Below are 20,869 nucleotides of genomic sequence, written 5' to 3'. Positions count from 1 at the left end.
ATGGATGGATGGATGGATGGATGGATGGATGGATGGATGGATGGATGAATTAAAAAGCACTTATTAAGTGCCTACTATGTGCTAGGTACTAGGGATAAATATAGAAATGAGACATTCTCTGCCCTCAGGAGCTTAAATTTCAACGTGGTAAAACACATATAAGTGAGTAGGGGTTAAGGAAGGGAATTTTGGTCTGGGGAGCAGAGTCATAGACACTATTTTCCAGAAGAAATGATAGTAACCATTTGATTTCTATTTTCAGAGTAAGTATGGAAAGTGATTGTTGGAACGTTGGGGGAAAAGAAAGCACCCAGCAGATAGTCCCATAGCAGGATGTCCAGAGTCAATATTAGATAAATTTGTACCATTCACCAATCAGGACTAACAGTCCCAGGACGAGTTTCAAAAATTAGTGGACTGACTCCCCCGAGCATTGAAGGGGCTTTAGAAACCATCTCATTTTCAACCCCTATTCTTACAGATGAATTATAGAGGTGCAAGGTTCCAATGGCTTGCCCAAGGTCGTACAGAGTGGGATTAGGATCCAGGTCCTCTGACTCCTTTCCACTAGGCTGCTACAGCTCCTTCTCAGCCTTTAAATTTCTGCCTTCCTCATAAACATGGAGGGAGCAGCTAGGTGGCACAGTGAATAGAGCACCGGCCCTGGAGTCAGGAGGACCTGAGTTCAAATTTGACCTCAGACACTTAACACTTACTAGCCGTGGGCAAGTCACTTAGCCCCAATTGCCCTGCCCTCCCCCCTCCAAAAAAAAAAGCAAAAAAGAAATAAAAATAATTTTAAAAAAAGAAACATGGAGGAGAGCCCAGGAACAAGTATGTCAGGATGGAAAAATGAGGAACAATTCTTGGTCAGTGTCATTGGAATTGAACATGACAGACTAATATTTGGATTTATTTGTATTAAGAATAATAACGAATACCTCACTTTGGTATTATTTTTCTTATACTTTCCAAAGCACTTGACATGTATGATCTCATTTTGATTATCATAAAAACCCTGTGAATAGGGAATGGAGTGATATCTTCCTTTTAAAGATGAAAAAAACAAACCTAAGAGAACTGAAGTGCCACAGGAGGATAAGCTGTAGGAAATATTCCCACCCCCCTCAGGCCTTCCATCCCAAAATTTTAACCTAACTCCTCCGGGCCTTTCCAGTGTGCCCTCTGGAATGCCTGTTCCATAGGCAACAAACTTCCCTTCATCTTAAATTTATTCCTTTCCCACTCCTTCCATTTACTAGCTACTATCAACTCCTGGTTTTCCCCTGGTATCTCAGCCTCCCTAGTTACCCTTTCCAGTTCAGACTGCACCTTTACTCATTCTCCTTGGTTTACTGGTTGAGGTGGGGAAGATGGAACACTCCTTGTTCCCCACTGCCACTTCCAGATTCTCCCCTTGCTTCTATCATTCAATAACCACTCTTCATGTTATTCATATCTACCATCCAATCAAAATCTTGATAACTATTGTCTATAGAATCCCCAAGCAATTCCCTTTCTTTCCTCAAGGAGTTCTGACTTACAGTTTTTCTCTCCTCCTCAACTCCTGTGCTCATACTAGGGACTTCAACACAAATATGATTCTCCTTCAAATACCTAACCACTCATTTCCTCAACCTATTCACCTCCCATGAGCTACTCCTCCACCCCTCCTCAGCCCTACACAAAGATGGTCACACCCTTGATCTTGCCATCACCCACAAATGCACCACTTCCATGTTTGAGAATTCTGAAATCCCCTTATCTGATCATAATCTATTGGCTTTTAACCTCTCCCTCTATATTCCCTTACATAACCCTCTTTTTCCACACTGTGATCTCTAATCCTTTGATCCCTTAATTCTCTCTCAAGCCATCTCCCCTGCACTAGCTACTCTCTCCTCTTCTCCCCATCTTGACTCCTTGGTGTTGAACTCAGCCTTGGATCACTTCCACCATTTATTGTCTTCACACCTATACATATAATACTGAACAAAGGTGGAGAAAATCACACAGCCATTCTTCTGGGTCCAATACAAATTTATGTTACATAATCTCAACTGGGCCCTTACTGCTGCTATGCAATCCTACTATTCCTCCCTTATCAAGTCATTATCCCACTCTCTTCCTTCCAGTAACTCTTCCAAACATTTTCATCCCTCCTCAAACCTCCCATGGCTTCCCTTTCCTCCACCCTCTCAGTTGAGAAACTTGCCTCATATTTTGGAGAAAATATTAAGTACACTTGCTGTGAGCTTCCTGTTCTCCCCCCTTCCTCATCTCTTATCACTCAGATGCCTTCTGCCATTTTCTCCTTCATCCCTATTTCACACGACAAAGTGGCCTTATTCCTTACCAAGGCTAACCTCTCTACTTGTTCAAGTGATCCCATTTCATCCCACCTCCTCCAACAGATTGTCCCCACTGTCATCCTCACTCTTTCACTTATTTTCCATCTCTTCTCATTTATTGGATCATTTTCTACTGCCTACAAACATTCCCATGTCTCCTCAATTCTGAAAAAAACCCTCACTTAATCCTTCTATCCCTGCTACCTATTGTCCTATATCTCTTCTGCCCTTTGTAGTTAAACTCCTCAAAAAGGCCATCTACAACAGATGCCTACGCTTTCTCTCCTCTCATCCACTTCTTAACCTCTTACAATCTGGCTTCCAACTTTAACATTCCCCCAGAACTGCTTTTTCCAAAGTAACTAGTGATTTCTAAGTTATGAAATACCATTGGTCTTTTCTTAATTCTCGTTCTTCTCAGCCTCTCTGGAGCCTTTGACATTGATGATCACCCTCTCCTTCTTGATACTTTCTTCTCTCTAGGTTTTTGGGACACCACTGTCTCCTGGTTTTCCTCCTACCTATCTGACCATTCATTCTCTGACTGCTTTGTTAGATCCTCCTCCAGATCATGTCCTCTAACTGTAGATGTCCCTCAGGGTTCTATCCTAGGCTCTTTTCTCTTCTTCTTCTGTATTATTGTATTTGGTGATCTCATCAGCTTCCATAGATTTAATTACCTCTATATTGATGATTCTCAAATTTACCTATCCTTTCCCAACTTCTCTGCTGACCTACAATTTTATATCTCCAACTGCCTTTCAGACATCTCAAAGTGGATGTCCAGTAGACATGTTAAACTCAATATGTCCAAAACATAATGTACTATCTATCCCCTTAAACTCTCCTCCCTCTTACCTTCCCTAGTACTGTAGTAGGTAACACCATCCTCCCAGTTCTTGAGGCTCACAATCAATTCCTCACTACCACTCACCCACTTTTGGTTATTGCCAAGACCTGTCGATTTCACCTTTGCAACACCTCTCAAATATGCCCCCTTTCTCTCCTCTGATACTGCCAACACTCTGGTGTAGGTCCTCATTACCTCATACCTGGATTATTGCAGTAGTCTGCTGGAAAGTCTGCCTGCCTCAAGTCCCTCCCTATTCCAGCCCATTACCCATCCGGCCACCAAAGTGATTTTGTTAAAATGCAGTTCCAATTATGTCACACACACACCTTCAGTGGCTTCCTATTACCTTAAGGAGCAAAATCAAAAATGCTCCATTTGGCATTCAAAGCCTGACTTCTCTGGCTTCTTTTAAGTACCAAATAAAATTCTACCTTCTACAGAAAACATTTCCTAGCCCCTCTTAATTCCATAGCTTTCTCTCATTTAATTATTTCCTATTTATCCAGTATATAGCTTGTCTGGTATCTGTTTGCACATTGTCTCTCCTATTAGATTTTAAGCTCCTTGAGGGCAGAGGCTCTCTTTTGCCTCTTTTTGCATCCCCAGCACTGAGCACAGTGCATGACACATAGTAAGCTCTTAATGTTTACTGACTGATTATTTGAAACAGGGATGTTTAACCCGGGAAAGGAAATCTCACCAATGACATGATGGGCTATCTTCAGGTACAGGTTTTGGATTTGTTCTGCTTGGTCTCAGAAGACAGACATAGATACAAAGGGCAGAACATACAGAGAGACAGATTTAGGTTCAGTTTAGGGAAAACTTTTTAAAACTGAATGATGCCCAAAAGTTAAATGGGCCTTAGAAAGCTATTAATATAACTACTAGTGATGATTTCTCATCATTGGAAGTATTTAAATAGAGGCTGAACCAGGACTTATTTGTTCAGGATATTGAGAAGGGAAACTTTGTTTAGATATAATCTCAATCAGATGACCTTGACCAAAGGAGGCCTTCTCCAACTCCAAGTTTCCATGATTCTATGCTTTGTCCTGGGTTTCAAAGAAGGTTAATATTAGAGGCAAAACAAGAACCTCTTAACCCCTACTGCTCTTAAGAAGGCCAGGTATAGACAGGTAGAGTGGTGAGTCTGAAATCAGTTGTGCCAATGGCACAGGGCACAAAAATGTATTTGCATATGGCAAGAAGCTCTGAACTGAGAAAGGACCCATCAGCTTGTGTTATCCCCAGCACTTAGCCCAGTGTCTGGTACATGTTGTTTTTGTTGATTATGATGAGACACCTTCCAGTCATGTCCAACTCTTCTGACCCCATTTGGAGTTTTCTTGGCAAAGATACTAGAGTGGTTCTGCTATTTCCTTCTCCAGCTCATTTTACAAATAAGGAAACTGAGGCAAGCAGGGTTAAGTGACTTGCCCAGGGCCACACAGCTAGGAAGTTTCTGAGGCCAGATTTGAACGCTGGAAGATGAGTCTTCCTGACTCCTGGCCTGGTACTCTATCCACTGTGCCACTTAGTTGCCTCTATGTGCCTGGCACATAGCAAGCACTTAATAAATGTTTACTAAAAACTCCAAGGAATCTTCTGAAAAAGAGCTTTTTTCCCTAGTAAAACTAAACAGTTCATCTCCTGAAAAGTCAGAGATAATGTTAACACTACAGACTGGGATAGCCTTCAGACCCTAAGTGAGAAGCTACTTACTAAAGTAAGTTCACAGAGCTTACCTTGGCATGAGAATAAGATGGCCAAACACGAACTTGGGTTAATAACAATGACCAATCTTAGGCCTATAAAACAGATTATGAAACCTACTTTCCTTCTTCAAATAGAGAAGGTGCAAAACATTGCATATGCTGTCAGACAGACCTTTTGTCTGACATGCAACTTTTTCTATTACAAGGGAGAATTTAATGGAGAGAAGGGATTTGGGAATATTTGGGGTATAACTAACAAAAGGCATATATAAAACTTTGGGGAAGAAAAAAAAGCTAACCAAGCAATAAAAGTTCCTAGCCATGAGACAGAAGTTTGGGAGTTCCAAGTAGGTTACCAAACAGATGCCCAACAGCCTTCTGAGTTATTCCCAGTCTATTCTTTCCCAAAACCTAGAGTACAACATGTACCAAAATCTCTGAGAAGTAAAACAGGGAACAAAGATCTAGATTCAAGACCCTTATTTCTCTTTATTTATTCTGTATATATTTATATATGTCCTCGTGGTCTCTCCTCTTAGAAAGTGGGGCAGCTAGGTGACACAGTGAATAGAACACCAGCCCTGAAGTCAGGAGGACCGAGTTCAAATCCAGCCTCAGACACTCAACACTTACTAGCTGTGTGACCTTGGGCAAGTCACTAAACCCCAATTGCCTGGCCTTGCCTTCCCCCCTCCAAAACACAAAAGTAAGCTCCTTGTGAGCAGTTTCATTCTTTGTTCCTGTCTTCCCAGAACCCTGTGTAGTGCCTGGCACATTGCAGGGACTTGTTGATGGACTTCTTGTTTGTTTCTGATCTTCCTTTTGAGCAACATTTGACTTGTGGGGTGGTTGTCAGAGTAAACTGAATCTCTAAGTTTTATGAGGTTGTCTTGCCTTCTTCTCCCTCTGAGAGCACATACCAATATGCTACTGGAGATGCTGCAACTGGCTGCTGCCTCAGTGATTACAACATTGGGTAGAACACGCTGGGACTTTGGCTTACAAATAAGCAACAGAAGCAGTTTAGGTTCTTGGAGCAATTACTCTGTCAGGCTAACATATCAACCATAAAACAAAATAAAGGCAGTTTCACCACCACTCCTCCTACTACACACCACCCCCAAAAAAAGCTCTAGGCAAAACTGTCTCTCTTGAATGTTTCTGACCATTTTTACTATAGTGTTAGTGCATTAGCAGAAAAGACACTGCTATTCTCCAGCTTGACTTGCCTCTGAAAAAGCAGAGAGACTGGGAAAGAGACAGAAGTCACAAAACATACAGCTCTCCTCTGCCTGTCAGGTTACTTAATGGCAATAATCACATGTGGAGTTAGCATGATGAGCAGCAGGGAGGGAAGAGAGAAGGTGGCCTGGCCTGGGACTAAAAGAACCTAGACCCTTGTGTCACTTTTGCCAGTGACTCATGTAACTTTAGGCAACTCTCTTTACATACCTGGCATCTATTTTCTCTATCTGTAAGACAAATTTTTTTTGCCTTTTTTTTTTGAGGGGGGAAGGTAGGGCAATTGGGGTTAAGTAACTTGCCCAAGGTGACACAGCTAGTTTTGTGTTAAGTGTCTGAGGCCGCATTTGAACTCAGGTCCTCCTGACTCCAGGGCCAATGCTCTATGCACTGTGCCACCTAGCCACCCCCGTAAGACAAATTTTTAAAATAAAAAAAAAAACCTGACCATTCCTCCCTTATAGAGATGTAACACATGCTTTAAGCTCTTCAGATGAAAGGAAGAAGAAGAAAAAAAGCACTCTGAACCCTACAGGGTTACAACATTTTATCTGCTGTTCCATATTTTTACAGCAATAAGTTACACTCTGTACATATTGTGCTAGAAACACAAATGTTAACAGCACCCAGCTGTGCCTAACATTAGGCCAGCACCTGAAATATATCTGTCAGATTCAAACTTGCATCATACATGTGTTCTGGATCTACTCTGCATTCAGAAGCTAATTCCTTGTGAAACAGATAGCTGTGTCAGTCACAGAGAGGCCTGCATTTCATCCAGAAGTGGTTATAAAGGACTTTAATTGCTGGGTTCATCCTCTAATTTCTGAGGCACCCTTGGATTGTCTGTCTTCCAGCCTTTTCCCAGGGAAAGGTCAGCTGGTGAGAGCTGGAAACTTTAAGTAAAGTTGTGTGCTGTTTTGTTGTTGTTGTTGTTTTTTTAAGGAGGTTTTAAGCTGTCCTGTTAGAAACACAAAAATTGGTATAGTTTTGTATGTTTGGTCTCACACATAGTAGATATCTAATAATGTTTGCAGATTGATTATGTTTGGATTTGAGCTTATCAGACAACCTGAATGTATCATAGATAAAGTCTTGAAATTTCAACTTAATTACATATATATTTATCTTTAAATTATTGCCCTCTGCATCTTTGAAGCTTCCCACAAACTTTACTGTCTCTCTGAATGGAACCTAAAGGTACATGTTTAACCAGTGGTTTTTTACATCCCTCTATGATGCTGGTAAAAATGCCCCCAGATTACTTTCTACAGCACAACTATACTAGCCAATTAAGCCTGTGACTTTCCCCTTTTCTTTTTTCCCAATACATGACACACAGACACTACTGCCATTTCAATCCTGAAACTCCAGGTGAATTTTAGAAATGATTATCCTAAACACTTACAAACTACATTGCATAAAATGTCTTTTGCTCCCTCTTCTGGTTCCCCTACACAAAGTGTATTTGGAGCCTTCTGGGGGAACCAAATCTAAGAGGGAAGGGTCTGATATGTGTCCAGCTCTATGGTGGGCCCTATGACAGCTAAAGGGAAGTATGGGAAGCAGCCTTTCTTCTCAAGGAGATCACAGTCTAGCATAGCTCTCTTTCCTCTTCCCCTACCTTTATCTATTCTCTAGTCATAAATCACTACCACCTCTAAGTTCCACTATGCCCTCTATACCCCAAAAAACACTCTCTCCCTTTAACCATTTCTTCATTTCTTCTTTGCTTCTCAAAAGCCATTGGTGGGAATCTCCAAGCCTGAAGAAGCCCCTGCTGTGACGGCAGCTAAGGATTAATAAGAAGAAGAACCAGACATCTACTTTGGAGCTCTGCTGATAATCTCCTCTCTTCTCCATCACAGCTTCAACGGGAAGAATCCACCCTCCTAGGGATTTAATTTCCACCCAAGAAAAAATTGGACCCCAATATCATGGTCGTTAAAGACAGCAGAGATACTGGGGACACTCGGGTTGGGGTGCTCCTGGAGCCTTTCATTCACCAGGTCGGGGGGCATGTAAGCATGATGAAATATGATGAACATACCATCTGCAAGCCCCTCATCTCTCAGGAACAGAGATTCTATGAGTCCCTACCCCTGGCAATGAAGCAGTTCACACCTCAGTACAAAGGTAAGATGGGGGAAAAGGCATTCCTGGCTCATTCTCACATGCTCACTGCTCCTGTGACTTTGAAATACTTCTCTTAAACGAAGTAGAAGTCAGAGTGACTTTAACTGTCCTTGATTTTTCAGACTACTTAATTTCTTTGAACCCCTAGCCCAAAGTCTGGAAGAGCTGGTACAGTGGAGTGAGTGCTGGACTTGGCATCAGGAGGCCTGAATTTGAATCCTGGTTCTGCTATTTATGAAATCTGTGACCTTATATCACTTAAGCTCTCCGAGCTGGTTTCCTCACCTATAAAAAGAGCTAGTTGCAAGAGGTAATCACTCAGGTTCCTTCTAGTTGGTTCCAAATCTTATCATCCTATAAATCAGGCCAAGGAAATTGAAAATCAAATTATAATGGAAAATCTACCCTATAACACAAGCTCTGAATATTTTAGACCATAATTGGTAGGTCACTCATGACTGTGGCCTGCTAAACTTTTGGACAGGTTTCTTTAGTGTTTCAACATCACTTTAACAAGCCTAATCTGTAGGTTAAAACTCCTTGTAGTTTCAAAGACAGGAGCTCAAGCCCTAAGGAGAGTTGTAAAAAAGTTGAGAAACAGACTATTCAGGAAAAGGGAACATGAGAGAGCATTCAGCTTCCTGCCCTCCTTTGGGAACCCATAAAAGTGAGGGAAACACATGCAGTGGAAGCCTGGATCAAACAGCCTAGAAACTTAAGTTTAAAGCAAAATCTGCTAAGAATCTGTTTGTGTTAGAGAATTCTCAGCTTTGAGGAGAGCTGGTCAAGAACAACTGCCATCGGCTCCTCTCTAGGTGGGGTTGGTGTCATCACACTTAACTGTGAGCAATGTGTCAGGATTCCTCTTATGGGCATGACTGAGGTTCAGCTGGGAATTCATCAGGCCTGTTCCCATTCCTGACCTCTGCCTAATTAGGCTCAAAGGGTTTCAGTGCATGCCTTCGCAAGTGTCCTCAGAGTTGAAATGAAGTGACAGGTGTAGTAAAACTTGGGTTGGCCAGATTTGTACAAAGAAGGGTTTGAGAGGGTTTGTGTGTATGTGTGTGTGTATGTGTTCTAAAGAACTTAAAAAATTATTGGGTTTCATTACCACACCAAATAGCAAAAGAAAAGGGTCAATGAAGACAATTATGATATCTGAATAATTTAAGACAAAAACCTACCCTAGCTTCAATTATTCCAGTTAATTGGGAAAACAGAAGGTTTAGGTCTGAATCAATTGCATCATTTGGCCTAGATGTTTATTCAGCCACATAACCACTGAATGTCAAGCACTGTATAAAACATACAAAAAAGAGCAGTCTTGTGTTGATGCAGCTGGTGATTTGATAGATAGAGCATGAGAACCTGGAGTCAGGAAGAGCTGCCTTCAAATCCTTTCTCAGACATTTACTAGCTGTGCAACCCTAGGCAAATTACTTAACCTCTGATTGCCTCAGTTTCCTCAACGGCAAAATGAGGATAATAATAGCACTTACTTCCTGAGGTTGTTGCAAGACAATATTTATAAAAGTATTTACTTAGCACAATGCCTGGCACATAAAAATGCATAATAAATGTAGGCTCTGAATAAATGTTTATTCCCTTCCTCTTCCCTTAAATCTGGCTGCTAATGAGTTAGGCAAAACCAAGGAATAAATACGATCAATAATTTCTTCTCTTTCTTGAAAGAAGCTGGAAGAAGTGGTTGGATTAGGCAGGCCCCTAAGTTTTGGTCTCCTCTAATATGTTCTGGTGGGGTACTTTCCCATATTTGTTAAAACTTACTGTGGTAAGAATGTATTAAGAATATAGCCAGAAAGGCTGTAGAGGAAGAGCTTTCAGGAGAGCAGCTAGGTAGGCCAGTATCATTTCAGGCTCTATTCAAAACACTATCACCAACACAGCCTGCCAGCCCCAGGGACAATAGCGCCACAGGCCAAGGTTGCTGTCCCACATTTGCTTCTATTCTACTGCTCATCACCCTTCTTACCCCCCATATCTCCCTTTTGCCACCCCTTTCTCCCTCTACGAAGCATGCCCTGCTCTCCCCTACATAAAAATATACCTTTCCTTATATCTTGATCCCTCGAGGTGCTGCTAAATGAGAGAATCTGGTCTAAGCTAAGAGGTTGTTTGCTCAATGCATCACCATCCAATTATATTGTGTTTTATAAGCTCCTAGAATTCCACAAGCGAAGACAGTGAGTAATATGGGAATATCAAGCACTTGTATCCAAGGCCAATAGGGATAAGATCTAGGGAACGAGGGATGCCTTTTGGAACTCCAAAACCATACCACACAAATGACCCTCTCTTTTCAACCATCAGGCCATCCCTTAAAAAAAAAAATGAACCACTGTCACAAACCCCAGTTTTAATAATGACTTGATGACCAGGAAGTGTTCCATACCACTGTCCAAGCAAAGTGACAAGAACACGATGCAAGAAAAATTAGGTTCTGAAAGTTTTTATCATCTAGGCAGGAATGAGTCTCAAACCCTACAAGGTCACAGATGCTCTGGGATGACTCATGGGGAGACATGTCTGGGTTGCAAGGTGCTTCTTATATGGAAAAGTCTCACCAAAGATACAATTCACTACTGTGTCTCATCCCCCACCCGACCCCCAAAAGGCAACTAAGGAGATGAAAAAAAAAACCAGAGCTAAAAAGGACCCTGGAGACCATTTAATACAAACCCCTCATTTTACATAGGAAATTGAGGACAAGAGAGGGGAAGTGGTGTGCCCAAAGTAACACAAAGTAATAAATCTGGACTTTAAACCCAGGTCCTCTCACTTCAAATCCAAGACTGTCTCCATCGTACCCCCACCGCAGGTTAGAGACAAAGCCAGCACCAGAACCCCAGGTTCCCAACTCTCAGTCTGGAACACTCTCCACCACACCATAAAGCTCTATGCATGTTTTCCCTACAGTGGGAAGATTAAGGAAAAGGGTTTCCAGAGTTGACCAGTCACAGTGCCAGAGAATACATTATCTCTATTTTCATCACCCTGCAAGTTGAATCAGAACAGGGAGAATTTTAGGCAGGGAAGAGATTCCACAGGGCAGTCTTAACATGTTAGGGCTTGTCAGTAAAGAGGGCATTGCAAAAACATTCCCAAAGATATGTAATGAAGGGGAATGGAACGTTGGGGCGGGGAGGAAAAAAGGGAAAGAAGTGAGAAGAAAAGCTATCCTTACTTGACTTAACTACACCCTGTCAGGCAGGGCCAATGTCCTTGAGGCACCAGCAGTCTCTATATACTGTCTGACTCTGAACTGACCAGGATATTAAGGACATACTCCTCGTCCCAGTTGGTTAACAGCTTAACCGGATTCATATTGCAGAAGGCAGCAAGCAAATGCACTCATAAATTTAAAAATAAATACATGACAGAATACTCAGTGAGACTCAGCCTGCTATGCAGCCAAACAAAAATTGCTAGGATGCTTTGGGAATGTCAATCGTTTCTCTAAATACTCACCGTCTGCCCAGCTGGCATTGTCTACAGGGTCAAGATGTTTTCAGAAAGCTGGTGCTAGGAAGCACTTTACTTTCTACTGAAGTCTGTTCTTCCCAGGACAGGTAGACTTGATTGCCCCTAGGCTCAGAAGACATAATTTGCATGGGCAGCAGGGCAAATGTTGGCAGTCCCATATGGTAGTTCACTGAGATGGGGAAAGGGGTGTCAATAGCAGTGGTTTGGGGCTGAATGATTCAAATTCAGTGAAGCAATCTGAATTCAGTCGACAAGTTGCTTTATAATACAACAGACTCTAAATGAACTGCAAGTGGCTTATATGCTTTGTGGCCTAGCCTCCCTTCCACTACCCAGCTAAGTCTCTGGCTAAAGCCAGTGAGATTGAGCTATCAAGCTCAATTCAAATCTATTCAATTCAATAAATATTTATTAAACACCTAGTTTGAGCCAGACACATTGCAACAAAGTGGAGGAAATACAAAGTTTAGATAAAGCACATTCCATTCCCTCATGAAACTCAGTCTAATAGATATAAAGTGATACATATTAGACATATATATATATAGGTACATATATATACATAATGACATATGATCATGCTTTAGAGGATTACAAAACAAAAGTGCTATGCAAGGCCAAAGTGAAAGGTCAACAAAAGGAGAAATCAGGAAAAACTTCTAAGATTATCTGAGGCCCAGGAAGGTAAACTGATCTGACCAAATTCCCACAGACTGGGTCAGAGGCAGGTCCTTAAACTCCAGAGCTGGTCCTCTTTCCAATAGACCACACTTACCCGGAGAAAGAAACAGTATTTGAGGTGGGTTTTAAAGTACAAAAAGAGTTTAGAGGGAGGTCCAGGCTGAAGGAACAACTTGAACTAGGTGAAGAAAGAGGAAAGTGCCATAGGCAAGGGAAGTACCATCAGATAAGGCTAAAAAAGGTAGGGGCTGGGTATGAGTTGGGTAAAAAGGAGGGGTTGTATGGGTGTGGGAGTGAGAGAAAGAGAGAGAGGCTGACTGGGTGAAAAATAGCTTTTGACTGCATCCCAAAAGGAAACAGATATGATTATTGGATAATCCATTATTTGGGATTATCTATATTACTGATCCCCAGCAAAGTGCCAAAAATTGAGAGTAAGACTTGGAGAAGTCCAAGGTAGTATTTGAGCCTTTCTTTGGGACCTTCTGATTATATATTTCCTTCAGACTATGGATTTTCATGGGTCTGTATGCTTTTGACAATCATTGCTGAGGTGAAATTGATAGGGACTACTGTAATGTAGCTCATAGCTTGGCCAGAACCAAACTGGCCCTGCCAAGTGTTTCGTTCACCTCCAAGGCTCCTCACAGTCCTGGTTTGACCTGAAGAGCTCCCTTGCTATACTCAACCACCAGAATCACAAGAACTCGTTAAGCACCATGACTACTGAGTTTTCCCCTTTTCTTGCATTAGGGAAGACTATTCTAAGGAATGTTTTGGTTTCAAAGGTTTAGCCTGTGCCTTGGGAGTACAGACAAGCCCTGATGCAAACATTCAGATGTTAACTTCCCCCAAATCCCTCCAACAGTTAATTAACATCCTTGTCCTCATATCATGCTAGAACTCCCTGGATCTAGCCCCTCCTTGTTTCTCCTTCACCAATCTCCAGGAGTCATGGTTTGACTGTTCTTTCCTGTGGGATGAATATGCCCAGAACAAATGTGACAGGGTACACAGTGGGAGAGTTCCTCCCAGCACTCCCAGCACCTGGCTAGATTTAGGCATTAGCAGCAGAACATGTGACTAAAGGTGACCTTCAAGTTCTCCAAGTAGTAAACTCAGGTTAGATCTTGGGCATCCACTGACTAGAAGGGTCCTGGGAACCTCAAACCAGTGACCTAGTTTAAACAACTTTAAACAAACTTTTCCCCCTTGTTGGGCCCATGGAATATACACTTCATCCACTACCAAAAGTCAGATCAGATCCTTGCCCATCCATGATAACCAGTTGGCAGCTTAACCTAGCTATACTTGAGAGGCCATATGAATAATGGAAAAATCACTGGAACTAAAAGATATGGATTCTAGATCTAGGTCTGTCATTTACTAACTGCATGACCTTGGGCAAGTTACTTCTCCTATCTGAGCCTCAGTTCCCTCCTCTGTAAAAGAGAAAAAATGATATTTGCACTACATCCCTTTAGGGTTTTTGTGAGAACCAACTGAGAATGCCATATAAAATAATTCCAAACTCCTATATACATATCAGCTGTTACAAACATTAGCAGCATGACTAAAGCGGGAACAGAATGGGGCTGAATTCTCTGGTGCCAAACTTTTAGGACATTTCTCAGGGCTCCAAAGACTAGACAAAAAAAAAAAAAAAGGTTCTTTTTGGGAGTGAGAGGTTACCCAGGGCTATCCTGGAGCTACATAATTAGGATATAGGGAATCTTAGATGAGAGGAATGAGCCAAGCCAGCTATTCTGGAGAGGTGTCTACTTCTAAAGGACAGTCTTAAAAATTAGCACCTGCAAATTGAGTAGCCAGTACCCGTGCTTTCCTTCAAGCCAGAGAGGGCGTAATACAGAAAATTATATCAGCCCCTTTCACTACTTATTTGGGAAAAAACTGCAACTTGTCCTGAGCAGTGACTGGTTTTTGAAGTTTCAGTTTAAAATGTGGCAGTAGCTAAATTCCAGGCTTCAGATCTTTGGGGAGGACAGCTAGACACCAAAATGACAATGTGATAAAGCCAGCCACACCAAGCAAGGATAGCAGTGGTGTCCTAAACCATGACAACACTTGCAAAAAAAAGAAGAAAATCTCAGCAGGAATCCACTGTTTGTTAACTGCATTCTCATATCCTAGTTTGGCAGTCTTTTTATGCCCACTGCTTTCACTTAAACAGAAAGGCCTCCAGGTACAGTGAAAAGAGCAATGAACAAGGCAATCTGGGTTTGAATTTAGTATGAATTTCGTATTAGCTATGAGACCATGGAAAAGTCATTTTCTCTCTCTGAGCCTCAATCTCCAAAAATGGAGTAATAATACTTATGTACATGTATATATACTGTGAGAAGAAGAGTGGCCTATTGGATGCCCTGGTGTCCTTGGGAGTTGGGAAGATGTAGAGACCCAAATCTCACTTCTATCACTTACTAGTTGTGTGACCATGGGCAAGTCACTTAACTAAGTCTTTCTGCCTAAAGCAACTTTCTAAGGTTCAATCTGTAAAGTTATAGACTGTATAGGTAGGGGAATTCACAAATAAAGGAAATCTCACATCCCTGATGTGTCTCAGCTGTTGTTATGAGGTTAATGCATCACAAACCTTAAAGAGCTTTAGGGATGGCTAAGTGGCGCAGTGATAGAGCACCAGCCCTGGAGTCAGGAGGACCTGAGCTCAAATGCAGTCTCAGACACTTAACACTTACTAGCTATGTGACCCTGGGCAATTCACTTAACCCCCATTCCCCTGCCTTCCCCCTGCAAAAAAGAAAAGAAAAGAAAAAAAGCACTTTAGAAAAGAGAACTTTTATTAGTATTACTATTGTTAAAGGGTGAAGAGAGCTGGGTCTGGAACCAGGCACACCTGAGTTCAAATCCAGTCTCAGACAAGTTACCAGTTGTATGATCCTGGGCATGTCACTTAACTCTGCCTAAGTTTTCTCATCTGTAAAGTGGGGGTAATATTAGCACTTACCTTCCAGGGTTGTCATGATGATCAAATGAGATGATAGTTTTAGAGCACTTAGCACAGTGCCTAGCATATAGTAAAAGTGTTATATTTATATTAGCAATTATTATTATTAAAAGTTTTTCTTCTTTATTAGCCCTTTAAGAACACTAAGCATACATTTCTGTGCAGAGTCCTATGCTAACAGTAACGATTAACAAAGTAATTTGCCCAAGAGGAATTTACTCTTTAACAGGAAGCACAGAACCGTTAGTTATAGGTGGGCATCAATATAGGTGTTAATTCTATGTAACACTGAATGAATTCACTATCTAAAACTGAATTTTTCTTTCCCCAAAACAATGGGACAATCATGACACCATTACTTGAACAAAAATCTGTGATTTCATTTCCAGTAATACAGATCAAAACTGTTCTACAACCAGCTACATGCTATCTGAGGGTTGGTATGGCAGAAAAATACATTGCCCTGCCCTAATCTGATCATGAATCTCTCTAAACCTAATTGAGCTGGTTCTCAGAAAACAGACATACAGTCCACCTGGACCTACTGTTTGAGCCTTTCTATCTCAGTGAGGGCTGTCAGAGCTTGTGTGGGCCGCATAACCTTCAACAGCTCAGGGTCACCTCAGGACAATGGAAGATCATAGAATCTGGAAGAGGATCTTCACGAAGGATCCTCGCAGTCATTTGTCACTGAAATCTCAGTCATCTCTGTTTTTCCTTTTTCATTACCCCCGCATCCAAAATAACCCAAGTTTTACCAATTCTTCCTCTACAGGTTATAGGGAAGCTATAGCTTCAAATCAAGCTCCTATTGCCTCAAGCACAGTCTCCTAAGTGGTCTCCCTATGTCCATCTTTCTTATAATACAACCATTCTCTTTTCTTCCAAAGTAATCTTGCTAATGATGAGGTCTGATTACATCATTACCCTGTTCAAAAACCTTCAGAGACTACTCTTCCCTTCATTACCTGTTGAAAAAATGAGAAAGAGAAGTACAGGAGATACAAAAACTAAAATATGTCAATAAAATATTTTAAGGAAATAGTACAAATTCCTTAGTCTAGTAGTATTCACAACCCTCTACAACCAGGCCTACCTTTCAATAATAATTTCATACTTTCCTTTAGGCACTCCAATTAAAGTGGAATTTTCCAAGCCCTCTGCCTCCAACCTTCCCTACCCTCATTCATCTCCATGATTTTGCTCACGTGAATTCTTCTGGCCATCCCACCTCACTCCCCAGTTATCCTTCCCTTCTTTCAAGGTGCTGTTCTGATGTCAACTTCTCCACAAAGCTTTCTCTGAATCTCTCCTTACCTTCCTACCCTCTATCCCCCTCTTTCCCAACTGAAAGTGATGTCTCCCTCCTTGAGCTGCTCATGGCATTTTGGGCCTCTTCACTGCACTTATATTCTAATCCAAATTATAGTTATTTGAATATATGTCTTACCTCCTCTACTAGACTGTAAACTTTCCTGAGAGTAGGAATTGTGTCTTATCTTTGATTCCATGGCACCTTATAAATGTATACAGATGCTCCTTTTCTTCTATTAAAATCTAGCACAAACTTTGCTTATCTCCCTGGTCATTAGATGCTTAATAAATGTTCTGAAATTTGCTGAACCTATCTAATATCCTAGTAGAGAAGACTATTTAGCAAATTAATTAATTGGGTTTTTGTATATTCTCTTGCTCCTAAAGCAAATTTGTCAGTAAGCCATTCTGCTTTGATTACAGTCAGCAGTGGGTATTAGGAAATTTTATGAAGAGTAAGCAGGTTCATAGAATTTTCATGTCTACCTCTAATCAAAACACAAGGCCATATATAAATGCTAAATAGTTTTTTGGGGAAAGGACAAATGATGGGTTGAACATGGGGCTATTCTGAAGATTCCTCCCCCCAAAAGTGAATCAAAAGAAATTTTGAAGGAAGGTAGGAACTTTGTTAAGCTGAGAAAATCAGGCAGAAGGATTGGCATGTGCCCCAATCTCCTGTACTCTTCCACAGCAGAAACACACTGGTCTTGCTTCTCCTGGAGACTAAAACCTCAGGCTGATGTGAAACCTACTTCTCCCAGAATCAGCTGCCCTGACATTCTGAAGTGTGCCTTGTTGGTTCAGTAGCTGTATGACTAGGAAAATACAACCAGGCAAAGAAGTCTGGGGATGCAAGGACATGATGTTCATCTGAAGCAAAAAAAAAGGAGCAAGGAAAGAAGAGTAGGGAAAAAGGGAGAGGGCAAACTAGAAACAGCCTGGGGCTATGTTCTGTAGCTGTGGATAGCTCTGGTCTCATTCTGGGATAGAATCTATTTCAAACTAAATTAGGCCAGTCTCCAAAGCTCTTCCTTAAGATGATGACACTTCAAGACAGACTGTTTATGGGACAAGTAGCTCTTGCCATTGAAACTGCTGCCATCTATTCTAAAATCATCTACTTTATCTAGTTGCTTTTTGTCTCGCCTTCGTCCCACACCCTGTAGAGAGGCTATAGAAAGAACCCTAGCTTTGGTGCCAAAGGACATGAGTTTGAATCCTGGCTCTGCTATTTAACTTCCTGTTTGACTTTAGGCAAGACATTTCACTTCTCTGGCTATTAGTATCTTCCTCTGTAAAATGAAGGGCTTGAACTCTAAGGTCAGCTCCAAGTCTAAATCTTTCTCATGTTTTCTTTCCCTTCCTTTGTTAGGCACGGTCACTGTACATCTCCTGAAAGACAGCCGGGGCCATCTCAGTCTGGTTGCCAATCCACTGACAGACAATCGCGGGCCATACGAAGTATCATCCGAATCATCGGTGATGCTGTGGCAGAAACTACAGAACAGCAGTGGCCATGGCAATGACTGCCCACTTGTTCAGTGGAAGCACACTCAGCTGACACAGTCTCTAAAGGAAAGGTGAGCAGCACCTATAAGCCAAAACACAAGGAACAAAGGGTTTCAAAATAGATACCAACTGACCTTCTATCTGAACAGACTGTGCATTAACACCCCAAGAAGGCTAAAGGATGAAATCCAGGCCAAAGCCAAGTGAGAGAGATAGAGACAGAGATGGAGATGGAAAAAGAGAGGGGGAGGGAGAGAGGGAGTGAAGGAGAAGGGGAGGGAGGGGGAGAGAGAAAGAGAGAGAGAGAGAGAGAGAGAGAGAGAGAGAGAGAGAGAGAGAGAGAGAGAGAGAGAGAGAGAGAGAGAGAGAGAGAATGGTGCCAATGGAAAGAACTTGGGTTTTAATTCTGGCTCTGCTACTGGCTATGTTACCACAAGAAGTCACTTAACCTAAACTTCAATTTCCTAATCTGTAAAACAAGGATAAAAATATTTTCCTATTTATTTTCCAGGGTCATTGTTGAGGAAAGCACTTCATGAACCTTAAAATATTATATAAACAGAGTTAGATCTAGAATAACTGATACAGCAACCAACAAGAGAAATAATAATATCTCTTTCTCTAATTTTCCAAATTAGCAAATGAAGGTATTTTACATGACATTTCTAGAAAAGAAGATTAAAAATTTACTTCTTCAAGCACTTAATAAATGTTGCAATATGGTGTCTGATAGCTACCCCAAAATGATCCAACAACAGTAGTAACAATAACAACAATAATAACAAGAACTCCAGGAGTGCTTCTAAAGGTGCTTTCCTCATTCACCCCTCTGAGGTGGGAAATACAAGTATGATTTTTTTTCACTTAGTGAATAGAAAGGAAAAAAATAAAGTGAAATTATACCTGTAATGTTTTATTTTCTGATACTGTTGTGGTGGGAAAAGGAGAGAAGTGAATGTAGTGTTCACTGGGTTAATTTGCTGTTTTTTATGCAAGGATATGAAGGATATGAGAGATTTCAAGGGTCTCATGTTGTTAGAGAGAATGTCGTTCAGACATTTGGAAAATGTCAACCAACCTTTGTCAGATGAAAAGGATCCCTGGGGTTTTTTAAAACTTATTTGGAAAAAAACTGACTTAACTCAAGGTAAATACTACCCCTTTCAGAAGTAGTCCCAGTATCTAATTAAGTAAGCCTGTTGACTGCATGAGCCTAGAATAATCTCCATTTTAGAGATAGGGTAACCAAGGCAAAAGAAAGTAGGCAGAAGTCACAGAGTTGGAAATGACTACTGAGCTCCCATCCACTAATCAAGATGGAAGGCCCCCTTTGATCCAAGTCTATACTGGGAAAATAATGCCATTACTACTCTAGACCACTTAGAAATTAATTTAAATCCAAAATTCTGCATAGGTTTAACTTTCTTTTGAATTATTCATAAATTGAATAATCATAAATTACTTCATTCCATGGGATGTCATGGCCAAATAATTCATTATCTAATGATCAGCTGAGTGGTAATGAGCCTCTTATTAGCTAGCCTACTCCTTGGGAAAAAATGTCTGTAGGTCAACTAAGGGGCTCTATTGGCATCCTTACAATGCCCAGAGAAATCAAGGAAGATCCCTAGCACAAGTTTGCCACTGTGGCAAAACTAACTGTAGCACAGGATGGGCAGGCAGGCATGGGTTTCAATCTATATCACATAGTGATGAGATCACAAGTTCATTTAAGTATCTGAGAGAAAAATACAATAAGGTAATGTTTACTTATTAATTTTGTTTTTAGCAAGGATTTTATGAAATTAACTTTAGTCAACAAAAACAATTAAACTTAGATTTACAACTGCACTAAAAAAAAATACCTTGGTGGTTGTGTCCCTAGTGAGTACTATTCTTCTTTCCTGCTAGAAGTATGAATAAACACTTTTCTCTGAAAAAAAATACCTCTATGATACATATATCTATAACAAGAGATAGTAGGTGACACAATGGAGAGAGTACTGGGCCTGGAGTCAGTAAGACCTGAGTTCAAATACTGACTCAGATGTTCACTAACTGTGTGACCCTGGACAAATCACTTAATCTCTTTCTGCCCCAGTTTCTTCATCTGTAAAATGAGAGTAATAACAGGACCTACTTCCCAGGGTTGTTGTAAAAACCAAATTAATTAGATAATATTTATTTGTAAAGCACTTAGTGCCTGGTACACATAAGTGCTTAATTAATGACTTAAAAATACAATTCTATTTAATTAACTAAGTAATTAATTCAATAAACATCTATTAAGTGACTATCATGTATCTCAAGGCCTTCCACTGAAGTCTTACTAGAGCTAATCCTTCACTGAGGTCTGAAGATAGCCCTAGATTCTCAAAGTTTATCCCAAGACAGCAAAAGCACTGCCAGATCTTATCCAGGCTAACAAGTTTTCCATTTGAGGACCAGATCTGTTAAGTTCAGAGCGGCACATCACCATAGTATTGACTATCATCAGTTAATAAATTTTTTCAGTCACCATAACTCATGAAACTAACTAATGAGATGTGGATGGATTTCAATCTTCATAAAT

General features: G+C 40.9%; 1 protein-coding gene and 2 long non-coding RNA genes across 3 annotated transcripts in view; 1 reads left to right on the top strand and 2 right to left on the bottom strand.

Moving 5' to 3' along the window:
- The window catches only part of LOC138150090 (uncharacterized), a 98,262-nt gene that overhangs the window by 64,303 nt on the left and 13,090 nt on the right, over nucleotides 1–20,869 (bottom strand). The window lies entirely within an intron of this gene.
- The window catches only part of IP6K3 (inositol hexakisphosphate kinase 3), a 37,399-nt gene that overhangs the window by 7,254 nt on the left and 9,276 nt on the right, over nucleotides 1–20,869 (top strand). The window contains exons 2-3 of the mRNA XM_069073474.1: nucleotides 7,908–8,300; nucleotides 18,161–18,368. Coding sequence (XP_068929575.1) covers nucleotides 8,102–8,300; nucleotides 18,161–18,368 — 407 coding nt within the window. The 5' untranslated portion in view covers nucleotides 7,908–8,101. The remainder of the gene's footprint in view (nucleotides 1–7,907; nucleotides 8,301–18,160; nucleotides 18,369–20,869) is intronic.
- The window catches only part of LOC138150089 (uncharacterized), a 28,465-nt gene that overhangs the window by 6,461 nt on the left and 1,135 nt on the right, over nucleotides 1–20,869 (bottom strand). The window contains exon 2 of the long non-coding RNA XR_011165506.1: nucleotides 11,790–11,973. This is a non-coding gene — a long non-coding RNA (uncharacterized lncRNA). The remainder of the gene's footprint in view (nucleotides 1–11,789; nucleotides 11,974–20,869) is intronic.

This window comes from Petaurus breviceps, unplaced genomic scaffold (assembly GCF_028583685.1).
Source record: "Petaurus breviceps papuanus isolate PSGF00001 unplaced genomic scaffold, PetGlider_PUasm1.0 90865, whole genome shotgun sequence".
Taxonomy (NCBI): domain Eukaryota; kingdom Metazoa; phylum Chordata; class Mammalia; order Diprotodontia; family Petauridae; genus Petaurus; species Petaurus breviceps.
Note: the sequence above shows the minus strand (reverse complement) of the source record. Positions and strands in the feature narration are given on the sequence as shown.